This window comes from Daphnia pulicaria, chromosome 1 (genome assembly GCF_021234035.1).
Source record: "Daphnia pulicaria isolate SC F1-1A chromosome 1, SC_F0-13Bv2, whole genome shotgun sequence".
Classification (NCBI taxonomy): Eukaryota; Metazoa; Arthropoda; class Branchiopoda; order Diplostraca; family Daphniidae; genus Daphnia; species Daphnia pulicaria.
This window is the reverse complement of record NC_060913.1, coordinates 5029982-5055484: the sequence shown is the minus strand read 5'-3', so window position 1 is coordinate 5055484 and position 25503 is coordinate 5029982. Positions and strand designations below refer to the sequence as shown.

At 37.3% G+C, this 25503-nt stretch overlaps 2 protein-coding genes across 2 annotated transcripts; one reads left to right on the top strand and one right to left on the bottom strand.

Annotated features, from left to right (window-relative positions):
* Window positions 1-17290: 17290 nt before the first annotated feature.
* Window positions 17291-19020, top strand: LOC124343467 (battenin-like). Its single transcript, XM_046796794.1, has 9 exons — window positions 17291-17377; window positions 17445-17603; window positions 17696-17890; window positions 17951-18116; window positions 18188-18337; window positions 18412-18494; window positions 18557-18614; window positions 18700-18877; window positions 18947-19020. The coding sequence occupies exons 1-8, from the start codon at window positions 17340-17342 to the stop codon at window positions 18841-18843; spliced, it is 993 nt and encodes a 330-aa protein (XP_046652750.1). The 5' UTR covers window positions 17291-17339; the 3' UTR covers window positions 18844-18877; window positions 18947-19020.
* Window positions 18914-19762, bottom strand: LOC124343786 (kynurenine 3-monooxygenase-like). The gene is made up of 4 exons (XM_046797273.1): window positions 19701-19762; window positions 19481-19624; window positions 19231-19392; window positions 18914-19160 (listed from the first exon to the last, which is right to left on the bottom strand). Exons 1-4 carry the CDS (start codon window positions 19731-19733, stop codon window positions 19062-19064), a joined length of 438 nt encoding a protein of 145 aa, XP_046653229.1. The 5' UTR covers window positions 19734-19762; the 3' UTR covers window positions 18914-19061.
* Window positions 19763-25503: the final 5741 nt, after the last annotated feature.

Below are 25503 nucleotides of genomic sequence, written 5' to 3'. Positions count from 1 at the left end.
TTTACTGTTTAGACAGCATTCGGTCGCGATCTGGGACCAAAGGTGAGGCTGTCACAGAAGAAACTATTCTTACAGATATAAGTTTTGCGGTTTTCTAAAATGACGCTGACGAGGTGGAGGTGTTGAGCAGCGAAAGATGAAAATCGCGAGGAGAAAAGCAACAATAATAGTGGTTCATGCTGAGGAAGATCAAGTTTATAGTAATTTATTGGAATATATTTGAATCAAAAACCAATAAACTGCTTTTATCTGCAAATTCCTCTATGTCTTCTTTGTTTTCTTCGACTGTCGTAAAGAATAATAGTACACCAATATAAGTATGCCTCAATAGTAGTACATTATTGTTCTAGTATTATCAGACCATCATTATACCAATCGTTTATGTCAGATGTAGCCAAAGTATCAGCACAAATATAAACCTAACATATCAATTAGAATATAGAAGTCTTAATATTTCTACAAGAATGAAGTCTAACGTTACATCTCTTTAATTAATTAATGACGTAGTACTAATATTGACTGTTATTTAAGATATATATGTTTCTCCTAAATGTGAAATTGTCGCCTGGCATAACGCTTCTTCTGACCCAATGTAACTTTGGTTGAACATTGTCTAAATGTTCGTACTGTCCCACATTGATGTTGGTGGAAAATGGCCTACGAAAGTTTGGAAAATAATTTCAAACAACAAACACCAGTGATAAAAAACATATGGTACAATACAGAACCGTGAATCGTCGCATGAAAGTGATTAGAAGAGGTATCAGAATTGGTCCAGACCAAAAATGCTGCCCGGGTGCAACCGATGACGATAAATTGGCTCCGTCCACCCAACAGACAAAGGGATAAAACTCAGTAACGGAATTATGGAGACAAAGAAAGGAGGTCAATCACTCGCCCACAAAATTGAAAAAAAATGAAATAAAATTTTACTCTAATGTCCAAATTCCAGACAGAAACGTCGAGGAAAATATTTCAAAATACCTTAATTATTGGGTTACCAGCTGTAGTGCTAAAGTGATTTGGCTTTTCATGGGTGTAGTCGCACATTTCACACTTTCTCTGATATTTCTAATCAAAACTAACTTACGAGAAATACATAAACCTTGTACATAATCAAAAACTTTTATATAAATACGTGAAAACGAACTTAACGTTAATTTAAGTATCTCGAAATTCATATTCTCCACTAAACCAAAAAAAAGTCCACATATTCTTTGTCATTTTCTACTATAGCCATTCAAAAAATTTAAATTCCTTTTCCCTTCACAAAAAACAGTTAATCGTCTTTACGATCGATTTACATTAATAAAATAAATTTTCTTGTTTTGTCATTGTGCAGTTAATATTTTTAATTTAAAATGCTTCGTTAACATTTTTGGTTTGAGTTTTGATGAAAAAACTATTTGAAAATGATTATTCGTTTTATTTCTTTTTTATAGTGTTTTCACCAAGCCTTAAATTTTTTTGAGTTTTTCCCCATTTTAGACTAGTTGCCTACTTCGCGCGCCTGTAATACCGACATCCACAAGCCACTAACAAACTCAATATGATGTAAAGTGAGATAGCGTCGATCTGCCCAGAGCTCACAATATGTCAGACCACTACAAAACCAGGATTCTTGCTGTTTAGAAAGAGACTGATGTGCTGCCTAATCTCAAACTGTTCATAAATGATAGTTATCATTCCGTTTACTGTTTTTTTTGTTTTTTTTTCAGTTTTTTGGTTTATCCTGGACTACATTATTAATATATACGTCGCATTTCAATCGGTCCACCGCGGACAAGAAGATGCTCAATTGTGAGCTGCTGTTTCTTCTTTGGGACCTGATTTTTCTACCGCCAAAAGCGGGAAGTTTTATTTTGGGTGCTTTATTCTTTGTCGCCTTTTTGTTTTGCTTGCAAGTAGTTGAATATTGATTTTCCACATTTGTTTGCCGTTGCAGCTTTCACCTAACATGTCGAACTCTCTGGTTAGTCCATCTATTTAGTGTTATGCATTATCTTTCTTGTGTTCATTGTTTGTTTTATGTCATGTATTACCTGTCTGTTCTTCCCCATTCCCCATCGCTTTGTCTCCTCAAGAATGTTTTTGCTGATCCAGCACGGATTGACGAAGAGATTGACGGGATTTTGGCAAATATTGATGAAGCTTGGCTCACTCCACCCTTCTCACCACTTGTTTCATTCATCCCATCTTAGTCAATATCTGAACGTCAAAGGATTGTTGGAAGGCGCAGGGAAAATAGAATAGGTGTTACCCAGCTTCAACTAAAATTTGAGAAGACGAAGAAAAAAATGATAAGGTAAAATTTCACAATTTATATCTTTATCATTTTTTTTTATTAATTTTTTTTGTTTCTTTTGCAGTACCCGGGCTGCCCTAGAAATATTTTTTCGGTATGAGGCACTAGCCTAAAAGGAGCTTGTAAAAAATATTGTCAAACTATGGTATAGAGCTTTCATTGCTCTATCCATTGATATATATCAAAATGATTAGTTCATTTTCTACTGTTGATATTCCATACAACGAAATTATAAAAAAAGAGCCCAGAGCCCACATTTTCTGCCCATTAATTATTATTAACATCTTTTGACATATTTGGTGTATATTTTTACTAAAATCGGGTCATTTTTGTTCGTTCTAGTTGAAGTCTAGAAATAGTAATACTCATTATCTACCTTCTACTTCTCTTTGAACGTTTCTTTGTTATTTCATTTAAAAAATATGTCTGACAATGTTGAAATGTTGGTGGACACTTTATTGAAATAATAATATTATTTCATCACCTAAAAATGTTTTTTAGATTATATTCAGATCAAAAGGAGATGCAAACTATTGCTATTCCTACATCAAGTAATATAATTATTTACACCACAAATAACCATTGATCATCAGCAGTCAGCAATGTCATTGTTCATAATGTAATTTTCTGAACATGGAACAAAAGACGGAAAGGCTCTGTCTGTAAAGTAGTTAAAAAGGGCAAGCAATAAGAAGAGATAGAGGAAGAATTAGAGGTTCAAGTTTGTTGGTAGATGCTCGTCCCCAGAATATTGTTGATGACAATGAGGTATCTGAAACTCAATAGCAGTTTTAAGACAAGGAAGAAGCTTTGATTTAACCGAAGAAACTTGAAAGAGAAATTGAGGCAGACAGGCCAAAGAAGGATCCACGTGGTTATATACCAGCATACACCATTAAGACTGGAAAGCCAGTTGGAGGCGAACTTTCTTCACAGACTGGAAATGGCCTGCTACCTAATTAAATTCCTCTTCAATATCTTATCTTTCAAAACTTCTGGAAAGTTCATTCCATTACCGAATTTTCAATTGAATTTTCAAAATTTGATATCTCCCCCCTTAGCAAAGTACTTTAACAGGAGCTCTACAGATTACTTCAGCATGCACTTACTTTCTCCCACGGGGAACGCTCCCGTAGAAATATAAATCTCAGTAAATGAAACATGCTAAAAGAAAATATGGAGAAAGAAAGCATTGTGAATCAAAGGTTATAATTATTTCCTTTTTTTGCGATTGATTCGTTTTTTCTATTTTTTTCTATTTTTTTTTTTTTGCAGATTAGTCTACGGCTATATTATGAAGGCAAAATAAGGTCGGTTTTGATCGCCAGATGATAAGAAAAGCACGTTAAGCTTAAAATCGATACAAAATTGCCTTGCAAGAAAAAAAAGCACCAACAAGATCAGGAAAAACGACAATCGCTAAAAAGAAAGTTAGAGACAGAAAATAGCATCAGGGGAAATATTTCGCGTACCACAGTTAAAAGTAACGAAGCCGTCTTAATTTCTAAAACTCTTCGTCCTCGGAAAGTTTAGTCTCAAAATGCCAAATTATAGCGAAACGTTCCTCTAACTAATTCTAATGATTTATTTTGATATCTTAGGTTGTGTAACTAAGATTTAATTCTCTAGACTTTGTTTCAAATTTAAATAATAAATCAAATATCTAATTCAAATTAACATTTTAATTTTAATAATCCTTATGAATTTTTTTAACTGGAAGTCAATTCCATAACTACCAGAAAAAGATACGAAAAAATTTTGATGTGGATGGCGGCTTACACTCCTAAATCGTCATACTTGTGGTGATTCCTCGATTGTTTCCTCAGATTTGGTGTCATGAAATACCCAAAAGAAAAATTAACTTTTCCAAAAATTAGTTCAACAAATGTGAGATTTCGTTCACTGTATACGGACGGGGTAAATCTATATTATTTCTAAAAATTTAAGAAATATTTAATTATCCTACATTATAAGGATATCATTCATGTGAGTTATAAGAATGTAATTGCGCGCATTGAAGCTTACATGTTTATTTCTGCTACACTTTGTCATTCATTTTCATTCGTTATGTATTGTCTTTCTTGTGTTATTTTTTTTCATGTTAGACCTGTCTGTTTCTTCTCTCCCTCCATCGCTTTGTCTCCTCAAGATTGTTGTTGCCGAAAATCATTGAGTGATAACGAAGTTGACGGGATTTTGGCAAATATTTACGAATCTTTGCTGACTCCACCCTCTTCACCACCAGTGTCATTCACCCCATCCCGGGCAATATCTGAAAGTCGAAGGATTGTTTGCAGTCGCAGGGAAAATAGCATATGTGTTACCCAGCATCAACAAAAAAAAAACAGGATAAAGAAAGTTCTTAACAATTTATTACATAACTCTGGTAAGTCTACCTATTGAGTGTTATGCATTGTCTTTCTTGTGCTCATAGTTTTTGTTTTGTTTATTTCATTTTAGACCTGTCTGTTTCTTCTCTTCCCACTTGCTTTGTTTCTTAAGATTGCGATCGCCGAGAATCCACTGACGGACGACGAAGTTGACGGGATTTTGGAAAATAATGCCGAAGCTTTCCATCCTCTTAACCACCTGTGTCATTCGCCTTATCCCTCTCAATATCTGGACGTCCAAGAATTTTTGGCAGGTGCAGGGAAAATTGAATACGTGTTACCCAGCTACAATTAAAATAAAAGAAGATGAAGAACAGGATAAAGTAAGTTTTCATAATTGATTTCTGTATTTTTTCTGTATTTTGTGTATTTTTGTTTATTGTTTGGAGATATCGGAAACCCAATAGCAATTGTAAGACGAGGAAGAAGATATTGATTGGACCGAAGAAACTATAGAAGAAATTGAAGCAGGTATGCCGAAGAAGGATCCTCGTATTTTATCATTTATCTTCTCTTCGTTTCTATATAGAAAGTTTAAAATGTATCATACAAATGGCGTATTGCTACACCAACTCGTATTGCAATGGATTCTCATTTTTCATTTTTTATTCAGAGAGTTGCAGTCTACCGGCAACGTGGCGGTCGTTCCTCCCAACCTCGACATGACGGCCGGTACGGATCAGGGGCCGGGTCTGTTGGATTTTACTAACGTGCTAATGCCTGATGATGACCATTGGATACTCTTTGTCATTCACAGTGTCACTGTGAGCGGGTAAGTAGGACAAGACTAACGATTGTTTGTCGTCTATTGATCGAGAACTTTTGTTTTATGTTTGAGGTGATTGGGTGTGTGGTGTTTGATTCCATGGTAACGCTTGTACTTTGCGGTAGGGTGAGACTCCTTGTTTTCGACTCTGCTACATCGGTAATGGAGCCACAGAGACACATAATTGCTACTGTGTTGGACTACGTACAGCGGGCGATGCGCAAAACTAGTGACGCAGAGGACCACTGCCGGGACGCCAACGTTCTGGTCGACTATGCCAATGTGCCTAGGCAAAGTTCAGAATCGCTGGATTGCGGTGCGTTTGTCATCTATTAAGCATTTAAAATTATTACGGAAAGAAATAAGTGGTTCTGGCGTTGCGTTCCTTGTAGTCGTGTCGCCTATACAACTTTGTGTTATAATCATTGTTTTGCGTGTTACAACGCATTGTTTAGCGTGGACTAACCGTCGCCGTTGGACAACTAAGTGTGGAATCACTAACCCAAGTCGACTATGGCCTTAAGATGAGGGACCTGCTGAAGGAAATTGTACAGCTACGCTTAGGTAACATAATTTTTTTTTCTTTTCGTTTTCCATTTTTTTAGTTATTGACAAAGACGGTTGTTTAGAAATGCTGAAGACGCCCTCGATGACGAGTTTACAGGAACGAGAACGCAGCCGTGTTTTGGAGGTCGTGTTACATGAGACAGGAGAGTCGAGCGTCCGAAAAGTTGTTGGTTGGCAGTTTGAGGCAGAGAATGTGTCTTACACGGATTCGGATGCAGAGACTGTGCCCCCGACAGACTGTCGAGAGGAACTCGAGCCGGCGACGTCTGCGGTCACGCAGACTCGTACCAACGGGGCTGAATGGCATCGCTGGGCGGAGAATGTGCCTTACGTGGATTCAAAAGCGGAGACTGTGCCTGAAACCGATTGCCGCGAGGAATACGTTCCGTCGACGTCTGCGGTCGCGCATGTTGCTACAAACAGGGCTGCGTGTGCGCCGACTGTAATGACTCTCCCGGCGACTCTTCCTGCACCACCCACCCAGTATGACACTTTGCCGATTGGAGAAAACAATACTTCAAAGGTGATTACTAGTACAAGCCGGGTTGTGAGCACCAGGACAGAAATTGCTCCGATCGAGGACGTGGCAATCGCCAAGGCCAAGAACACGCCAGTTGATGTAGTGTCCGATTTGGCTCCGATTATAATTGTGGGAGTGGATATGACGCCCGGATCCGTGGAGGCGGTGGTAGACGTGGCGGCGGTAGCCACGGAGGTGCACGGGGATGCCGTTGGCAAAGTGCCTGCAACAGGTTTAAACCCGAAAAAACAAATGAAGACGGCTAGGAGTATTGCGGTGCAGCGTCTAAGGATTAGCGACCACCCAAGGAAAAGAAAAAAAAATCAGGTAATACTTGCATGATTTTGGACTTTTCCTGTTATTTTTGTGTAGACCAAATTCAATGATAGGCACGCTCCACAGGACGACCACTAAGACGCCCAATGTCGGTACGCTTGGGAGCCACACTCTGCAGAAGGAGTGGTGTAGGGTGGCTGATTACGTCGACTGTGCGGCTCAGTTTGTTTTTTAGGTTGCTTGAATTTTTCGTACTACCAAGAGTGTGTGTTTGAAGAGTTACAGGTTGGTAGAGACGGAACTTTTAGCGAAAAAACGTTTTATGGAATACATTAGTCATACAAAACCAGACTAGTGAGAACGAATTTTCCAGCGGCGACCCTTGAGGGGGCTAACGAACATTATGGGAGGGGAGGTGAAATTTACCCCATTTAGCCCGCGTTATGGTTGTGTTGAACGGATGAGTTTTTTGTTTTGTTTTGCTTTGGCCTTTATTACTGAAAAACACTTTGCTTATTTTGGCACCTGACTGGTTTGTAGTCGTGATGACGAGATGAGGGAGGAGTATAGAGGAGAAAGCAGTCCTATCCCCCGCTGTAGCCCATAGCTGTCCGGGGAGTGGAAGCCCCCGCCAGTTGGCAGCGCAATAAGGTAGAGGGGAAGTTTTTCTTCCTATTCCTACGCACTTGAATGTGACATCTGAATAATCTAGCTGTTTTTATGTATAAATTAGTGTTTTCAATATGAAGTTGTATAGTTTTTCTTTTTGAATATTTCTTAGAAATGGGTAGGACGTGTTGGGCACCTGGCTTCAGAACTGGATATCCTCTAAAGAAAGGTGAAAGCCAGAAAGTTGCACCACAACCAGCACTGTTTGAAGCCTCCAAAGACCCTGAATAGTTTAAGAAGTGGTAAAAGAAAATACTGAGGAAAGAATTTGTGTTAAGGAACAGCTCTTATGTATGTGAGCTGCATTTTCTTCCAGAGGCTATAGAAAACACATTCTCTGGATTGTGTAATGGAGTCCCACGTGATGTCACTGCACTGCAAAGAGTAAGCAATAAATTAAGACCTGGGTCTGTGCCTCTTTTATGGCCTGGTATGTTATGTTTATATTAACAATTGATAAAGACTTATTCTTACATCTATTTATTTCTTTCAGGATGCCCAGACCATCTGTCGAAGAAAGACAAAGAGAAAAGAAAACCTCCTCAAAAGAGAAACCAGCCCAACTCTCGAAAGAAAAGAACAGTGAAGGACAGCAGTGATGTTGAGTCTGCTGATAATCCTGATCCCTTAGCATTGAACAATCAGAAGATAAAATCACCTAAAGATGACGAGAAAACTAGCTCACAACCAATACCATAATACAGCATTCAGCCTTGAAGACCAATTGTAGGTGAACTTTCTTCACAGACTCAAAATGTCTTACTACCTAATTAAATTTCTCTTCAATTTCTGTTCTTTTAAAATAAAGGAAGAAACTTCTGGAAGCAAAACACAATTCAAATGTACAATTTTCAAAATTTGATCTGTTCCCCTTTAGCAAACTACTTCATTCTTGCAATCACAATTCACTAAACAATAATAATATTTTGCATACTTGTTTGTTATTTGTTTCTTAGTTAGTATGTAATGCGTTACGTTAGTAATGCATCATATTTTGGGTTATTATAAAGAAGATTTGAAAATGACAAAATTGTATTCTTGGTCAAGATCCGTGAGCTCTTTGCCCAACCATATGCAAAAAATCGGTTATCGCAGACGAAATTTACAGCATTGCCAATGAACATATGTCTGTTTATTAATCTTAACACCAGAATTTTATGCGATGGTTTGGAGGGTTATAATTTGTTGGGAATCGATGACTAGGCATCGCTCCAAATAAACCATTTTATTCGGAATTTTGCGAAAAAACGAATGAAAAAATCCACGATTCGGCTGTTATATTTTTAAATTTTTTTTGAAAAACTAAGGGGGCCCACAAGAAATTGTAGAATTGTTTACATTAGTTTTTGGGCGAACCAGACCGTTAAAAAAAACATATTTCAGAATCAATGATTTTGCCTCTCTCCATGGAGATGTTTGTGCACAGACATATCGCCCATTTATTATCTAAGCTTTATTAGCAGAGATATAGGGGATTGAAAATCTGGATAATTTTACGCCATTTTCGAATGATTTTCGCCATCATCCCAATTCATTTTGCACGCCGTCTAGCGGCCGATTTTCAAAACCCCCTGGCACCGGCTGTGTGTAGGAAAAAATCTTAATAGCCGGGAGAAGAAATTTCCCTTGCGTTTTCAAAATCTTGATATTATTTATAAGCATGGATATGAACAGGACAGGGCAAAGTTCATTTTTTAAAAAGCTAGCAGTTGGCAATGTCAATTGGTTTGGGAAGTAAAATTCATTGTAAACATGGGAATGTTTCCAGTATCAAAATGGACGCACTCGTTTGCATTTTGTATTTAACTCATTTCATTGCAAAATTTCTTAAGTAATCCGACCTTTAACCTTTTTTGTTCCCGCCTATACAGCAAAGGATTAGATAATTCCTAAAGCATATTCTGTTTTCCCTCTCATAGATGTCAATTGAACTCTTGGTAGCCCCTTCCCCCTTTCTCTCTTGTTGAAATTGCCTTTTGGGCAAAAAAGCAGTTACATGGCTACACTCTCGCAGAGACTAGCTGACTCACTCTCTATTGTATTTCTTTATTTGCATCTCCATTTCTGATTGCATGTCTGAAGTGTACTTGATTCTATATGTGATGGTTCTATGTGACTGAAACTTTTGAGTGTGTGAAAAAATAGACAAGGACAAGACAAAAAACTGAAACTTATATCGGAAGAAGTGTCTCTTCATGATGTTTCAAAGGGAACATAATGGTGCACCGACCAGGAAATGAATCTGTAAGCCTATCCTGTAAGCACTATGGGGATCGTGCTTTCTGCAGAGTTGGGCCGGTCCTTTGGAACAGCCTGCCACCGAATATTAGAACCAAGGAGTCTCTCTCAACTTTTAAATCCGCCCTAAAAACCCATCTGTTTAACGGTCCCCGCTGATGCAAAACTGTACTGTTTCCCTGGCCATGAAAATGTTAGCGCCTTTGATCAAGTCTTGTTAAAGGGCGCTATATAAATGTTAAATATAATATAATAATAATAATATAATATCCTAGTGATAACTTCTGTTTCACCGAAGTCCCACGTGTCAGGACCCAAGAAAATGGTTATTAGTAACTGTAAGTACCGTGCAATTGCCATTTTGTGCTCGTTTGTGTTGCCTTGTATACTATCGTGAATTCATTAAATCAACTAGATTAAAACTCATTTATCTTCGACGGTTTCCTACCTCGTGTGGTCCGTCACTGTGTGTATAGCTTTCTCGTGTAGTTCGGACTCGTATCGATAGTCTCGCTCTATCTCGCACGTCAGTGTTCTTAATCATCCTAGCAGCCGTGCTCACCAATCAAGCCACGCCTACGAAATTAATCAAATTCATCCGCGTTCACCCATAAAAATTGACTTCAACGCCCTTGAAGAAGAAGAAGAGTCGCAAACAGAAGACCTAAGAACACTTAAGGTGCTTCGAGACAATGCGAAACGGAGATTCTCAAATTTAATAAAGCTTGCTCAACATTTTGATGGCCGATCATGGCAGTCAGACATCAATAACGAATAGGAGAGAAGACACCTTTCAGGAATGCAATCACCACAACGATTGTTATATCACAATATGCCCCAACGATGGAACGAGTGCCATCTAGATTACTACGTTTGAGACGACGACGATTTTTGGCTCAATATCATCGAGGAGCATCTGCTCAGAAGAGTGGGTGAGTCGATTTCAAGTACATCATCCGTCCGTTCACAAACGCTTCAAGGAGTGCATGGGTACTCTGGAAGCCCAAGCCTACGTCCAGGCCTTTCACCACCGAACCCATAACCAAGACCTCCTTCAGCGCCGACCCAATATCAAGACACAGACGACGGCCATCATGGAGCTAGACCAAGGGTAACCGTACTTTCTTCTTAAAGAGAGGACCACCTGTTCCACTTATCGAATCAGCCACCTTGGCTATGCTATTACCCAAAAAGTCTTATACCACGAGGTTCCCAAGTACAACGAGCCGGTTTGGCCGAGGTCTAGTGATGATCCGAATCGGAACAAGGTGTGGTTCAACCACGTAGATGACCAGGCAGGTCATAGCTGCAGCTCAGAATGGTCGCTGTTGGGTCTTGACCCGGCACCTAGCCCTTCTAGCCACCCTCACACATTGGAAGGGACCTTTAGTGAGTGGTGGGCAAGAAGACCTAATTTATACAAAGGACCGTCATCAGCTGCTATTCGCTATCGAACTTCATTCTCAACTGGTCACTCAGCCTATGTGATTGCTTGTACACCGCCTTCAGCTACAGCTGGTCTTTTGACCTCAGTTCTTGTTGGCCCTCGGACTTCGGTTCTTGCTGGGTCTATGACCCATGCTTCTGTTGGCTCACCGAGTTCAGTCCCTGCTGGCCACTTGGCGTTTGTTCCTGCTGGACCACCGTATTCAATTGCTGTTGTAAACTTGGTTAACCAATCAAGAATAATAAGGAGAGGAAGGAAAAGAAGAAGAAAATGACCGAGACAATGAAGAAGACAAAGCAGAAGATGTTAGTAGAGAAATTGAATTGCTGAGCACACTTAACCCTGCCACTGTGGTTGCTGTATACGGAAGAGACGGGGAGCCAGCAGAGCAGTTAGTCACCGACTTTGAAAACGTCATCGTATTAGGTAAAAATTTACTATTTTCAAATAATGAAATGTTTCTTTTAATACAAATCTGTTCCATAGATACTGATAGCGTGGCCAATCCCGTTGTTCACGTAGACGTGGCCCCTCCCAAAATCATAAAAATAAGTTTTGTCGAATTCAATAATTAAAACGATACTGATAGATTTTTAAAAATTTTTATTTTAATGGGTTATCTCTTTTCAAGATGTAAAAAGTGGAATCACTGCACATAATTGAAAAGTGACCGAAAGAATTTCTTATTTGGGCTTTTAAGCTTTCTTCTGAAGAAAAGTCATGGTTTCTGCAGTGTACACAATTCAGAAACGAAAAGAAGTGTACCTGTTCTAGAAAAAAAGTTAGTTAACATGTACATAGGGTACCTGCTCTTAAGAGAAAATCCTGACATGGCTCAGTGGCCTTGCGCAATGTTCAATTTAATCATTTTCAATCTTTTTTCAAAAAGTTTAGAACCACACAACTCTCTAACAAGTCTCCAGCATATAAAAATTATTTTATTCCACACCAGTACTTTTCAATACTCTTTATCACTGTTGACATTGTCCTGGTCTCTTTCATCGTTTCCTTTCGGGAAATTGTGCATTTTTTTTGTGTGTTGTTGTCATAATGTGTTTGAATGATGAGAAGAGTTTGGCCCAAAAAATATTTATACACTGTCCGTTGATAAATTTTAAATTTTGGAAGAATCTACATGAAATAAAATTACAAACAAACGAATGGTGAAACAATTATTTCACTGCGTTATTTTCATTAATATATTTTTATTCCTAGTTTCTTTATGGTTTATCATTTCCATAATATTTTTTAAAATAATACGGCCGAGGTTTTTTTTTTAGCCTGAAGCACGTTCCCCGACGCCAACCAAACCGAGAAAAAAGGATCACGTAAGTATCAGAGTCAGATCGACAGCTAGCCCGGGCAGCATTCTATATTATCCAAGATCCAACCAATGTTGATGAAAATCATGTTTATGTCTAATTTTCTATATGAAGAATTTTTTTTATCAGGGTTTTGGGCCAAGGTTGTTATTCAAGTTTTAGAATTTCAGTATCCATCGTACGTTGGGCCAAGTTAAAGCTGCAAAAACAACCAAGAATCCATTGCCAATATTGTAGCAGTCTAGAAACAATTTAAATTTTTCTATTTGGTTTTGCACTGAAAATCCATGGCTTGTCCAGTATATTTAAATTTATTCAAAATACCAATATTATAAAACAAGATTGTAATTCCCATTGCGTTGGCCCACATTAAGATATAGCATTGAGAAATATATTGATTTCACGATCCAAGAAAGACAGTGAAAAAAACTGGAAAGTATCTCAAAGAAACGAATTGGTTCTCAAAGTAATATCCAATACACAACCACCATTGAATTTATCTAACACCACCAATAGCTGAAAACCGAGTAAGACGTGGACAGGTACATATATGAAAATTGAATTGTAAAAAGTAGTTACACGTCGGGCTCGTATTTGCTACCCAATATAAAACCATCTTCATGTGTTGTAATGTAAACAACAGCAGCATGCTGTCCTTAAAATAGTATTGAACCAAGACAGTAAAGTTCATCGTGGTAATGCTTCGTAATGCATTTTGTATGCAAAACACTCTAAACGATCTTCATTTCATAACATTGAAATAGTATAGGATTATCACCATTGGTATTAAATAATTTGTCATCCAATTTTGTACCATCAAAACGTTATGGTAACAACAGATATTCCCTATACACTCCAATTTTCATATGTACATACACAACGAACATTGGGCCATGGATTAGTATTTCATCACTTTCAAGGGGCCACGTAAATTCTAAAACTGATTTGATTATCAGACCTACGTACGCTGTGGTATGTTAAGTGGTTGTTTATCTCCTTTATTCTACCAATAACTTTCCATCACGGACCAATATATTAGCCAAGAAGAAATATTTCATCGTGGCAGTGATGGTAGTGACAGTTCAGCAAACCCACCGTACAGCCCTATTGGTGTTACAAAATGCAGTGATTAATCAGAAGATGATGACAAAGAAGAAAAAACGAAGAAATACATACGAAGACGAAAAAAAAGAAAAAGATAAAGTCAAAGATAAAGGAAAAGAAGAAGTAGAAGACCAAGAAAAAAAAGATAGAGACAATAATGGATAAGATGGAGTCAAAGATGTAAACACCGAAATGGAATTGTTGGAAACACAAGACCCTTCGAGTGCGATTGCTGTATAAAGCAAAGACGATGCCGCACAGCAAGTAGTCACTAGATTTGACAATGTAATCATATTAGGTAATAAATCTATTATTTTTAAATAATGAAATGCTTACAAATACTCAATAATTTCAGAGATTCTGATGGTGTTACCGATACAGTTGTTCATGCTGACGTCGTAAAGGCTCTTATTGAACTGAAATTTGATATGCAGCGTCTAACAGAAAGGGTTCTTAACCCGGGAATCAAAGTACAGGCCATTAAGAAAAAAGAAGCTGGAAAGCAGTCCATTGTTGATCCGCAACGTCTATTATTTCAATTTCCAGTTACCAATCAAAACACATGAAGCGCTTTGTGAACTCAAAACGAAATCAAGTAATTATTTTGCGCTGGTAACTAAGCTGATGGCTGTTTTAAGCCTTTTCGGTAGCAACAAGGGTCTCAAATTAATCAGAAGAAGAATTTAATAAGCAAAAACCTACAAATGGCATAAGTAGTGAGAAAGACTATAAAGGGGAAACATGTTTTCGCGAAGCACAAACTAATCTTTAAATTATTTTTAAATGAGTTCTTATTATGTTATATATTTAATATTTTTCTGTTTTTATATTTATTTTTAAATATCTACTTTATTGTTTAAATATCGTTTGATCGCGATCTGGGGCCAAAAGTGATGCTCTCACTAAAGAACCCATTTTTTTAAAGAAATGGGTCCTGTGGTTGTCGCAAATGCCGCTGACGAGGCGAAGGTTTCAAGCAGCTAAAACCTAAGGAGGAAAGCTGCAATGGCCAGGGATTTTGCTGAAGAAGATCTGGTTTAGTAGTTTATTGTAATTAATTTGTATCGATGAATACCAATAAACTGCTTTTAACTGCACATTTGCCTTGTCTTCTTTGTTCTGTTCGACTGTCGTAAATCATAATATTGGTATACCAATATTAGTATGCCTCAATGGTTGTGCATTAGTGTACTAGTTTCATAAGACCAGAATTATACCAATCATGAATTTTAGAAGTAGGCTACGAGTAAGCACCACTATAAATCTAACATATTTATTAGAATTTAGCAGCAATATTGCTACACGAATGAAGTCTAACGTTATTTACCATCATATCGTTATCATCCATCGTTAATTAATGGCATAGTACTAATATTTTCTGTTTTTGAAATATTATTGTTTGTCCGATATATTAAATGGTTGCCTGGCCAAACGCTTGTTCTGGCCCACTGTAACTTTGACTAATTGTTGGGACTGTCCATTGACGTTGGTGGATCATTGATGTTGTACACATTGTCATGTCACATCATCATGTCATTGATGATGTACCACATTGATGTTGGTGGAAAAATGGCCCAATATTGACCACGAAAGTTGGAAAAGAATATCCAGCCAACATTCACCAGCGATAAAAACAAACATTGGGTACAATACAGACCCGTGAATTGTGGGATGAGTGGTATCAGCATTCAATTTTGTTGCGGATCAGTCTCATACCATAAGTAGGACAATTAGCTACAGTTTTCACCCCTTTACAAGAGGCTGTATAAACACCCAAGGGAGGTTACTGTTTAGCCTCTCAACTGTCTTCTCCTTTCTTATCTGTCAGTGGATAGCTTCTTCTCGTAATATCTTTGGTGTAAGTAACAAGTGCTCTAGGTATAAGTATGTGACATAATTTTTCATCATTGTCATGTTAAATATAACTGTCTGTATACTGAAAGAATGAGATGCACTGAAAATATAAAAGGAATAAGATTAACTAAAATATGTGTTACTATTTTACTGAACTTTAACAAATTGATGAAGCGGTATTAGGATTGGTTCAACCCCAAAATGCTACTCGGGTAGCTAGCGAGGACTAGGAATCGGCCTTGTCCACCAAAACAGCAAAGGAAGAGAACTCAGTAACGGAGATATGGAAAATTGGACAATGAGTCAATCAATCGCCAACAAAATTTATAAAACTAAAAAAAAATTGCACTCCAATGTTCATATTCCTGACAGAAATGTCAAGGAAACAAATCGAAAATACCTTTATAAGGTTACTAGTTGAGGAGCTTCCAAAGCGATTAGGCTATGCATAGTCCAAATCATAAATTTTACCCTTTCCTGGCCTGATATTTCCAATCAAAATTTACATACAACGAATACATAGACCCATAGACCCACCCCAATGTTCAACATCCACAAAACCATAAAAACGCTCACATATTCTTCGTCACTTTCTACTATAACCATATCAATAGCTGAAATTCCCCCTCACGAAATTCCGCTTACAGTCATTTCGATCAATTTACATTAGTAAAATAATATTTCTTGTTTTTCATTGTGCTGTTAACATTTTTGACTTAAATGCTTTGTTTACATTTTTGTTGTGAGCTATTAGAATCTTTTTTATTTTAATGGTTTGGACAATTTGAAAATGATTAGTCGTCTCATTTCTTATTATTTTTTTTAACTAAAATTTGAATTTTGTTGAGCTTTGTCCCAATTATGGACTAGTTTCCTACTTCGTAAAAATTAAAGAAACAGTTATTCTAGCGTGCCTGTCATACCGACATCAAGGGCGCCATGAAAGTAATGTATTACACTGCTTTGGTATTATTAGAATTGTAGTCAACATTTGACACAGCCTGACACCTTGCCATACTCGCCTCCTTATAATCAACAGAAACTGCTCCTATATTGGTTGGTACGAACCGTGGCTAATTTTCTTGAAAAGCGTCGTGTAATCTTGTCACATGAAGAGGTGATCGTTTGACACAACATTTTCTTGGTCTGTCAACAATAAAGAGTCTTTTTCATTCTTATTTTTTATATTCTTATATATTCTTATTTTTGAGTTTTTCTAACCACCCAGGTCGTGAGGCGTACGTTCCCGTTCTCTCAGCTGACGATATGACAGTTGCCACAGAGATCAAAGATCATAAACAGCCAAATCTCCAAATTATGTTAAGAGGGATAATCAATCTTATGGGAGCTCATAGTGTTATGGACTGTTGCGAAAACGGAATTCGTTCTATTTAGAAAAAGACTGACGTGCTGCCTAATCTCAAACTATTCATAAATTATAAAGTAACTCTTCCGTTCTCTTCCGCCACAAAAATATTTATTTATTTATTTTTTAAATAATTTCCAGTTTGTAAATGTAATCCTGCTGACGACAGAAGCTGTTTTCTTGTATATACCTTCCATTTGGATTGTCTTTACAATAGTTTTTTGGTTTGTTTCGTGTTGCATAATAAAAAAAAATCACTTTTAATTACTTTCATTTGATAGGGAAGGACTTCTGGCTGGAGCTGCCTATGTAAATACATTTTACCGAGTGGCCTTCGAAGTAAAATTTAAAATTTTAAAGTACTTATTTTCTTTTACTAAATAAGGATATGTAATTTTTCTTAAAAATTATAGAGTACCGTTCCCACTCCAAGTCCTGTAACAAATAACACGAGGGACTGTAATCCTGTTTCGACAGGAGCCATTTTACTTGCTGATGTCCTACCCAGTCTTGCAATGAAACTTACTATGCCATTCCTCTTAACACACATCAGGTTCAGATAAATAAGTTCACTAGAGAAAACTAACGAAGTAATTCTGTTTGTTTTGTGTTATTTACAGACTAAGGGTCTTAATTGTCATACTATTAAGCAGTGCAAGTTTCTTGATGGTTTCATTCAGCACTGCACAATGGCAAGCCTTTTTGGGGGTTGTATTTGCTGCCATTAGTGGTGGACTTGGAGAGGTTACATTTTTGCAGTACTCTTCTCACTATGATAAGTAAATGTCTTTCATCCAGCATACTAGCATATTCATCTTGTTTAACCTGTGTCCCTGTGATTTGTTTTTTTTTTTGTTTTGTTTTGTTATAGGAATGTAGTTTCTACTTGGTCGTCTGGTACAGGCGGATCCGGACTGTTTGGCGCATTATCATTTGCTGCCTTAACTACCGCCGGCCTTAGCGCTCGAAAAACTGTCCTCTTGATGTTGGTAATTCCTGCGTTGATGGCAATCACGTTTTTCTTTATATTAGACCATGAGAAACGACGAGTTAAAACAAATGACAGGTTTCTATCATTTTCAAGTAACCTTTAAAATCGATTTTAATTTTTGGTTTCCTCTTCTAGTGATGCTGATACCGAACCCCTGATGGAGGAGAATCAACCTAGTTTTAAGGGTCATATTGCTCCTATAAGCAAGCGGTCCAAATGTCGAATGTTACCACGGATGGCTCGTTTTATTGTTCCTCTGGGATCAGTTTATCTGTTTGAATATTTTATCAACCAAGGAGTGGTAATTATTTAGGAAAATAATAATTTCCTTGTAATAACTACTTCATTCTTCTTATCTGCATTTATCATCAGTTTGAATTGATATATTTTGAAAACATATGGTTGGATCACCACAGCCAATACAGATGGCTTCAAGTGGATTATCAGCTCGGTGTTTTCCTATCTCGTTCTTCCGTAAACTTATTCCGAATTAATGCTGTTTGGTTCTTAGCTGTCTTGCAAGTAAATTTTTATCAATGTTACGTTCAATAATCGCCGCAAAATATTTATTTATTTATTTTTTAAATAATTTCCTGTTTGTAAATGTAATCCTGCTGACGACAGAAGCTGTTTTCTTGTATATACCTTCCATTTGGATTGTCTTTACAATAGTTTTTTGGTTTGTTGCATGTTGCATAATAAAAAAAAAATCACTTTTAATTTTATATTTTCATTTGATAGGGAAGGACTTCTGGCTGGAGCTGCCTATGTAAATACATTTTACCGAGTGGCCTTCGAGGTAAATTTAAAATTTTAAAGTACTTATTTTCTTTTACTAAATTCAATCTGTTTTTGCTACCGATTTTGTCTCACATCCACTTCAGACCATTCCCCAAGAAAAAGCGTTTGCCATGGGAATCACTTCGCTCGCTGGAAGTGTCGGAGTTTCAACCGCCGGAGCTTTAGCTGTGCCTTTTCATCAATATCTCTGTTCTTTGCCGATAATTCATCGAACCAACAAATGGTGAATGAAAGGATTTTCATTTATCCGGAAATTTTATTGTCAGTTCTTTTTAATTTCGAACGATAAAAGACAAATTGACTTTCAATTCATTTATTTTCACAATACAGAGATTTTGTCATACCGCAAAAATCTTTCACCCAGTAATAAAAATGCGTGACAAAAATATACCTGTCGAACGAGAGCTACTAAAGACTATTTGAGTTGGACAATGCAAAAGGTGATTCAGATGAACTTCTGCAAATAAGATCGAAAATTGAACCCGACAACGACGGCTGTGGCAACGACGGCAGTTCCTGTACTCCAAAGCAGCTTGCGAATCCCCTGCAAGGAAAACAAAACACAACATATTTTTATGCGTAGAACCCAAAACAAAATGTTAATTTTGTCTTACGCGATCCTGCCATTTTTTATTTTCGATGCACAAGTGGTAGCGCATCCTGGAGAAAGTCACCGAGGTGTATAGCGGAACCAACCAGTTGGGGAAAAGCCAATGCATGATGTTATCAAAGCGTTTTCTTGCCAGAAACGAGAATCGGTTCACCAAATCTCGCATCTACACACCATAAAAAACAAAAGTTGTAAAATATCGTTTTTCGTCTTAAAGTGACTCGACCAACCAGAAATGGAATCAGATTTCATACCTCTATAAAGTTATACAGAGCTAAGTCGCAGATGGCGTGTGCGTCAACGTGACGATGCTCCGTATAAGCTGGTAAGACTTTTTCCAAATTATGGTCCCCCAGCTGATTCAGGAACTCGTTAAGAACCAGGCAGTCCTCGAAACCCTAGACATACACATAGTTTTTGAAATTCCCGAATTTCAATTGTTGACGTGTTGGACTTGAAATCTAAATGACTTACGCAGTTCATTCTTTGTCCGTAGAAAGGTACCATAGCGTGAGCTGCATCGCCCAAAAGTAAGGCTTTGTTCTTTGCCGATAATTCATCGAACCACCAAATGGTGAATGAAAGGATTTTCCATTTATCCGGAAATTTTATTGCCAGTTCTTTTTAATTTCGAACGATAAAAGACAAATTGACTTTCATTTCATTTATTTTCACAATACAGAGACTGGCAACGTGGGGTCTCAGGTCCAGTTCCCGAAATCTGGCAACTTTTTAGAAAGGGACACTAGGGTAGTCACTTTTGTAACTAGTCGATGTTCCTCCTTCATCTCTTCCTCCGTGTTCCAACTAACTAGGAAAAAAGAAATTATAATAATTTAATAGACCTTTCGTTTTTACTATCGAGGGAAAGAAGGAATTGATAAATAATTAAAGAGACACGCAGTTATCAAATAGAAACGGCATCCAGGGGGGGGGGGAAGAAAAGTAGACGGGTATGACAATCGATCGTGCGGGCGGATGGATAGGCAGACGGAACAGATGGACGGATAAAAAAGAAAGATCTTAAAAAAATCTTAAAGAAGAATTAAAAAGAAACCCTCAACGACGCCCAAAAAAGTTGCCCATCAAAATTCGATTTGATGTCACACACGGAATGACAGTGAAAAATAAAATCTCTAAAAAAATCTGCTAATGCTGACGCGTCGAAGTACAAAAAATATATATAAATATAGTGCGGATTGAATAACTTAAAAAAAAAAGAAAACAAGAATTATTCAATCCGGACCAGTGTTGCCAACTACTTTTTGGTCGTCCCCCCGGTTTAGTCTTAAAAAAAATCCCGGAACCATCCCGGTTTCAGATTTTTCTCAAAAATCCCGGAAATTTTTGAAAAAAATCCCGGTTATTAATTTAGATGAATTTAAATGTTGTTTTTTTCTGTTTTTTGTTTTACTTGCTTGTTTATTGGAACACAAAGACAGAATGACTGCATAGAACGAAAGAGATCACTCTTGGTTATATCACATTAAATGAATTGCAATCCATTTTTGCAATTAATTACTTGAAAATTGAAATGACCACTTGACAAGGACAAATTCAAAAAAATATTTTGATTACAACATGAGAATCGAATCTTAATCAGTCGACATTGCCAGGCAGCGAGAGATACGACTAGAAAAATTCTTTAAGGGCGACGAGAAGAAACAGGACGGGATTTTTTTTTTCTTCGTAAACCACTTGGCAGACAAGAGTGATTCAGGTATATCCCAGTTCTGAACGGGGCAGCGCACGTAGCTTTTAACGTGCATCAAGGCACGTATTGTTTCCGGGCTCAACTTGTTGTGAAGAGGACTGCGAATGAGTTTCAAAAAAGAAAAGCACCGCTCGGCCGATGCGCTTGAATGAGAAAGGACCATGAGAAATTCCATAAAAGCAATAAGATTTCCGGATCCTTGGCCGATAGGATCGGTCTGAGTTTTAAGAAAAGACCAAAATTATACTGGATCAAGATCTACCGGCTTTTCGTGGATGTCATCTACCGAATCACTCGAATCACTCGAATCCCTTTCATCATATTCATCCTAAAACTATCAGGAAATACTATTTTGAATTTAATCAATAAAAATGTAAATTTTTTTTTTACCTCCAACATGCCATCACTCCATCCATCATCCCATTCACCACTGATTTCAGCACGATCAATCATTTCCTGTCGTTTCAGTCTTCTTTGAGTCCGTAGACTCTTTGGAGAAGGAACTTGCTCTACTTCTCTTAGTTTAGTTTTCCTTTTTTTCTCTTGGGGAAGCGCGCGATATTCCTGAAGTTTATCGCGAAGGTCCTTCACCTTTGGAACACTTCTCCATTCATTGCAAATGTCCTCTACATCCAATTCAGGAAGAGCGGCTGAAAAATTATCGAACAGGATTCCAATAGAAGGTTCACTACCGGAGAGAGCCACTAAAGGGTCAATGAAGTGCAGCCGAGAGACCACTGCATCCTTGTACTTAACTCGTTGCTTTATCTGATTGCACAACTCAATGTAGAACTCCAGCCCTTTATTGCGGAAGCTCTTAACGACATCTTTGTTGCTTATCATCCTGACCGGATCCGTAACTTGAAGCACTTGGTTAACGAGATTCTCCACTTTGGCTCCAAAGTACATTTCTTCTAGTTTCTTGAAATTGGCTGGATTGCGATGATCAACGTCGAAAGGATTCTTCTTCTTCAACACTTCTGGCTTGATGAAACATTCTTGGATGCTGGTCAAACCGGCTTCAATAGTACGCAAATACTTATGGATCTGGACATTCTCACTTTGGAACTTAACGTTCATTTTGTTGACAAGAGGAAGTACGTAGGAAAGGAAGTGATAATGTAACTGCGTGTTTATGCTGAGTACCCCGCGGTAGATTTTCCCAGGCGATGTGGAGCCACTCCTATCAAAATAATCCCTCTGTAACATTTTGTTGAAAAATCGTCTTGCGTCGTCCAAATAGGATTCACGTTGCATGACAAGTACCCCAACAATAGCACATCTCATTCAAAATGTAAATATTCCTTTTAAACTTTGTTCGAAAGTTTTTAATGCTATTTATTTCTATTAATCTGCATTTACTTTTAGCCAAGTTGCCTTTTTACTGTCTTTGAAAGAACAGATTTTTCTTGTAACCTTTTTAAACTTCAACCAAGCCTTCAAAAATTCTGTTTTGTATTTTGAAGGTTTTTTTAATGAAACCTCATATTGAATAGATTTCTTGAATACAACATTTATTCTCGAATGGATAATCACCAAGAAAAACAACAGTTTAACCTTTTTAATTTGGGTAACAACCTTCTTTTCCACGGCATCATCCACCTTTGAAGTTTGCACCATACAAGTAACGCACATTATCATGCGCGGTATCATGAACAACTTCATGCATGACGCCATTCACTATGTCCTGAACGGCTGCACTCAGAATTTGACTGATATCTCGATGGCGATCTGTAAAATAATAAATTGAAATCAAATAATATTGAATTTTGTGAAAACCTTGGTAGACTAGGGTAAGTAGGAATTCTTTCGTCATTTTAAAATTGAAACTTTTTTCGTCTTGCATAATTAAGATGAAATTAGAAAAGAACATTTAATTTTTAGATCTTCGAATCAATTCCATGGATAATGTTCTTCAAACTATTAGTAGTAAAAAGTGATAAATTATGCTGAAAGTAATGATGATACATTATCAACAAGTGACAACAATGCAGTAAAAAAAAGCTATCCAAACCCACCGTACCTAAATCTACAAAATTGAGCAAGCTGAAGCCAGGTAAACAATGGAAACTAAGTTTTCTAATGATTCAAAACTTATGGAACGAAAACCAATTTTAGATAAACCATACAGAATTTCGTCACAAGACACTGTTATTACATCAACGTGTCAATGTCTTGTTCCTCATAAAGTGAGTGATTTTTCAAACTCTGGTGGTGTGAGCTTTCCATTACTCCGTCCAGCATGTGTCAAAAACATGACCAAGTGAATGAAAACTTTTGTGACGATTACAAAACCCCATAAAAAAGGGAAGGAGAACAAATAAACGAATGAATGATGAAGAAATCAATAAGAAGACTGTCAATGGAAGGAAAATTGGAGATAAGTCAAAGAATATTCCAAGGTTGAACTCGAAAAGAGAAATGGCAAATGGTAAGATAGATATACACTAACATGTTAGGATTCAACAAAAAAAATAAAATTACTTCTTTCTACGTTAGTCGACAATCACCTTCTACAAAATTACATGTTGATATCAGAACCCTCCTATTAGTAATCCATCAGCAGCACAATTTCTGATTCTGGATTTTCTTGAGTGGTGGTATTCTTTAATATCCACTCCAATTTCTTTTCTTGGCTGGGTTTTGATAGATTTGCTCGGTCTCCTCAACGCAATCTCCAATCCACAACGCCGTTCTCTACTAAATTTATCAATGGATACACACTTATATCCATATCCCTATCCACCGACCCTTCCACGACGTCGTTTTTACATCTTCATGGACACCAAAACTTGCATCCACTTCATGCCACGGGCCAATAAAGACAAATACATATTACATCCGGAGTTATCTCAGCGTTTGGTAAAAATCTTTTGGACTTGCAAAGTAAGTTAAAAACAATTACAATTGAACGTCAAAAGTTTGGATTGATATCACTCTAATCAGATGCTGTAGCTACGGAGGCCCGGAAATGGTGTCAATCTATCTAATTGTGTTAGGTACAGTTCTACACCAGGTCTGTTATTCACGAACTGATTTTCTGTATTTTCTACTTTAAAAGTTAAACATTTTCGTATAATCGAGATTTTTTTCCAAAGATTTTGATTCTGACGAACTTCTTAAGACGCTTTCAAAATAATGAAATCACCCCAATATCTCAAATCTCTACTCCATAAATAACAACGACGACTTTAAATAATTTCCTAAATTTGTTTTGTTTCCTAATTTGAGATAGCCTCTTTCAAAAACTGGTGCATGTGGCTTTGGAACAATCTAAGGCATCCATCCAAAATTTGTGTTTGAGAAACCATAAAAGGCAAAAGAAAGCTAACGTTCAACTACGATATAATTGTTCCTGTTGCACAAAGGTTCCACTTACAAAAGGTAGTGAATCGAAACACCAAATAAACGGGAAACGTTATCGTTTCTGTTGGGATCAAAGTCGTTAGGTATCGATGAAGTGGACGGACTTTAGACTGAGCCAAACAGTGAATAAGCGTGAAACATTATCGATAATTAGTGTAAAAAAGTAACGATGGATAAGTTCACCCTAGAGTTGTTTTCTATTGACGTTCGAAAGGCTGCTAATCAAGATGTAAAATTTAATGTGAGAGAAAAAACCGAGAGTGATTTTTTTTTGTGCTGCATGTTTAGCTATCTGTTACTGGATAGATGGTCTTAGGAGTGATGCGATGGAGTGAGAAACGAACGAAATAGTTGCACATGTTTGCAAAATACCCACAGAAAACTCTAATAGCATGGTAATACAATAATAAAATAATAACCGTTAGGGCTGTAACGCAAAGCTTAATGAACGGGGTTTTTTACATGGGTTGAATAGATGGGTTTTTTAAAGCATGGGTTTGATCGGTATGTGCAAAAAGCGAAAAGTGACCCTTTCATGGTCATCCCAACGGAACACAAAAATTATACCAGGCTACTATTTCTAAATCGATCATGCATAACGTTTAGAAATTGTATTTCTATACTTAGTCAAAAGAATATTGATAAAAGAAACTTGAAAATGTTATTGAAATTTAAAAAATCCTCCTCAACTTTTATCTCATTGAACAAGAGCATTGAAAAAACTTTAAAAAATTCCAAAAATTTTTAATAATCTTCTTCTTCTAACAGTGAGACGTCAGACGTCAATGCTGTTTTCTTAACACTCCTGGACGTCTTTGTCAATGACAATTTTTTTAGTTGTTCATTTTTTCGTCTTTCTTGAGGCCACAGTCATATTGCAAAACGAGCTTCTCTGTGTGAATACTAGACGGCGATACAGCTCCAGTTAGCCCGCGGACCCAGCGATACGCCTCGTAAAAAAATACCCCTTTCACATTTTTTTTTTCCTTGAAATCGGGCAGTGGACTGGGTAATCATGGCCTGGGTTACAGCCCTAATAACCGTGCTAATAGGGATATTTACAGTTGTTTTTCCATTTACCAGATACTTGGTAACGCAGCTGCCAATGCCACAGAACGAAGCTGTCAGCCAATGAAAATTACGCGAAAGGGGACAGCAAGGTTGACAACCGTTAGGGGAATGAACTTCGTGCACTTC

Excerpts from the sequence above, each read along its gene's own strand:
- LOC124343786 (XM_046797273.1), bottom strand. The coding sequence starts at position 19,733 with ATGGTACCTTTCTACGGACAAAGAATGAACTGC. Across the intron at positions 19,625-19,700 it reads ACGGACAAAGAATGAACTGC|GGTTTCGAGGACTGCCTGGT; the intron begins GTAAGTCATTTA and ends GTGTATGTCTAG. Across the intron at positions 19,393-19,480 it reads CTCTGTATAACTTTATAGAG|ATGCGAGATTTGGTGAACCG; the intron begins GTATGAAATCTG and ends TATGGTGTGTAG.
- LOC124343467 (XM_046796794.1), top strand. The coding sequence starts at position 17,340 with ATGAAACTTACTATGCCATTCCTCTTAACACACATCAG. Across the intron at positions 17,891-17,950 it reads CGAGTTAAAACAAATGACAG|TGATGCTGATACCGAACCCC; the intron begins GTTTCTATCATT and ends TTCCTCTTCTAG. Across the intron at positions 18,495-18,556 it reads GTCTTTACAATAGTTTTTTG|GGAAGGACTTCTGGCTGGAG; the intron begins GTTTGTTGCATG and ends TTCATTTGATAG.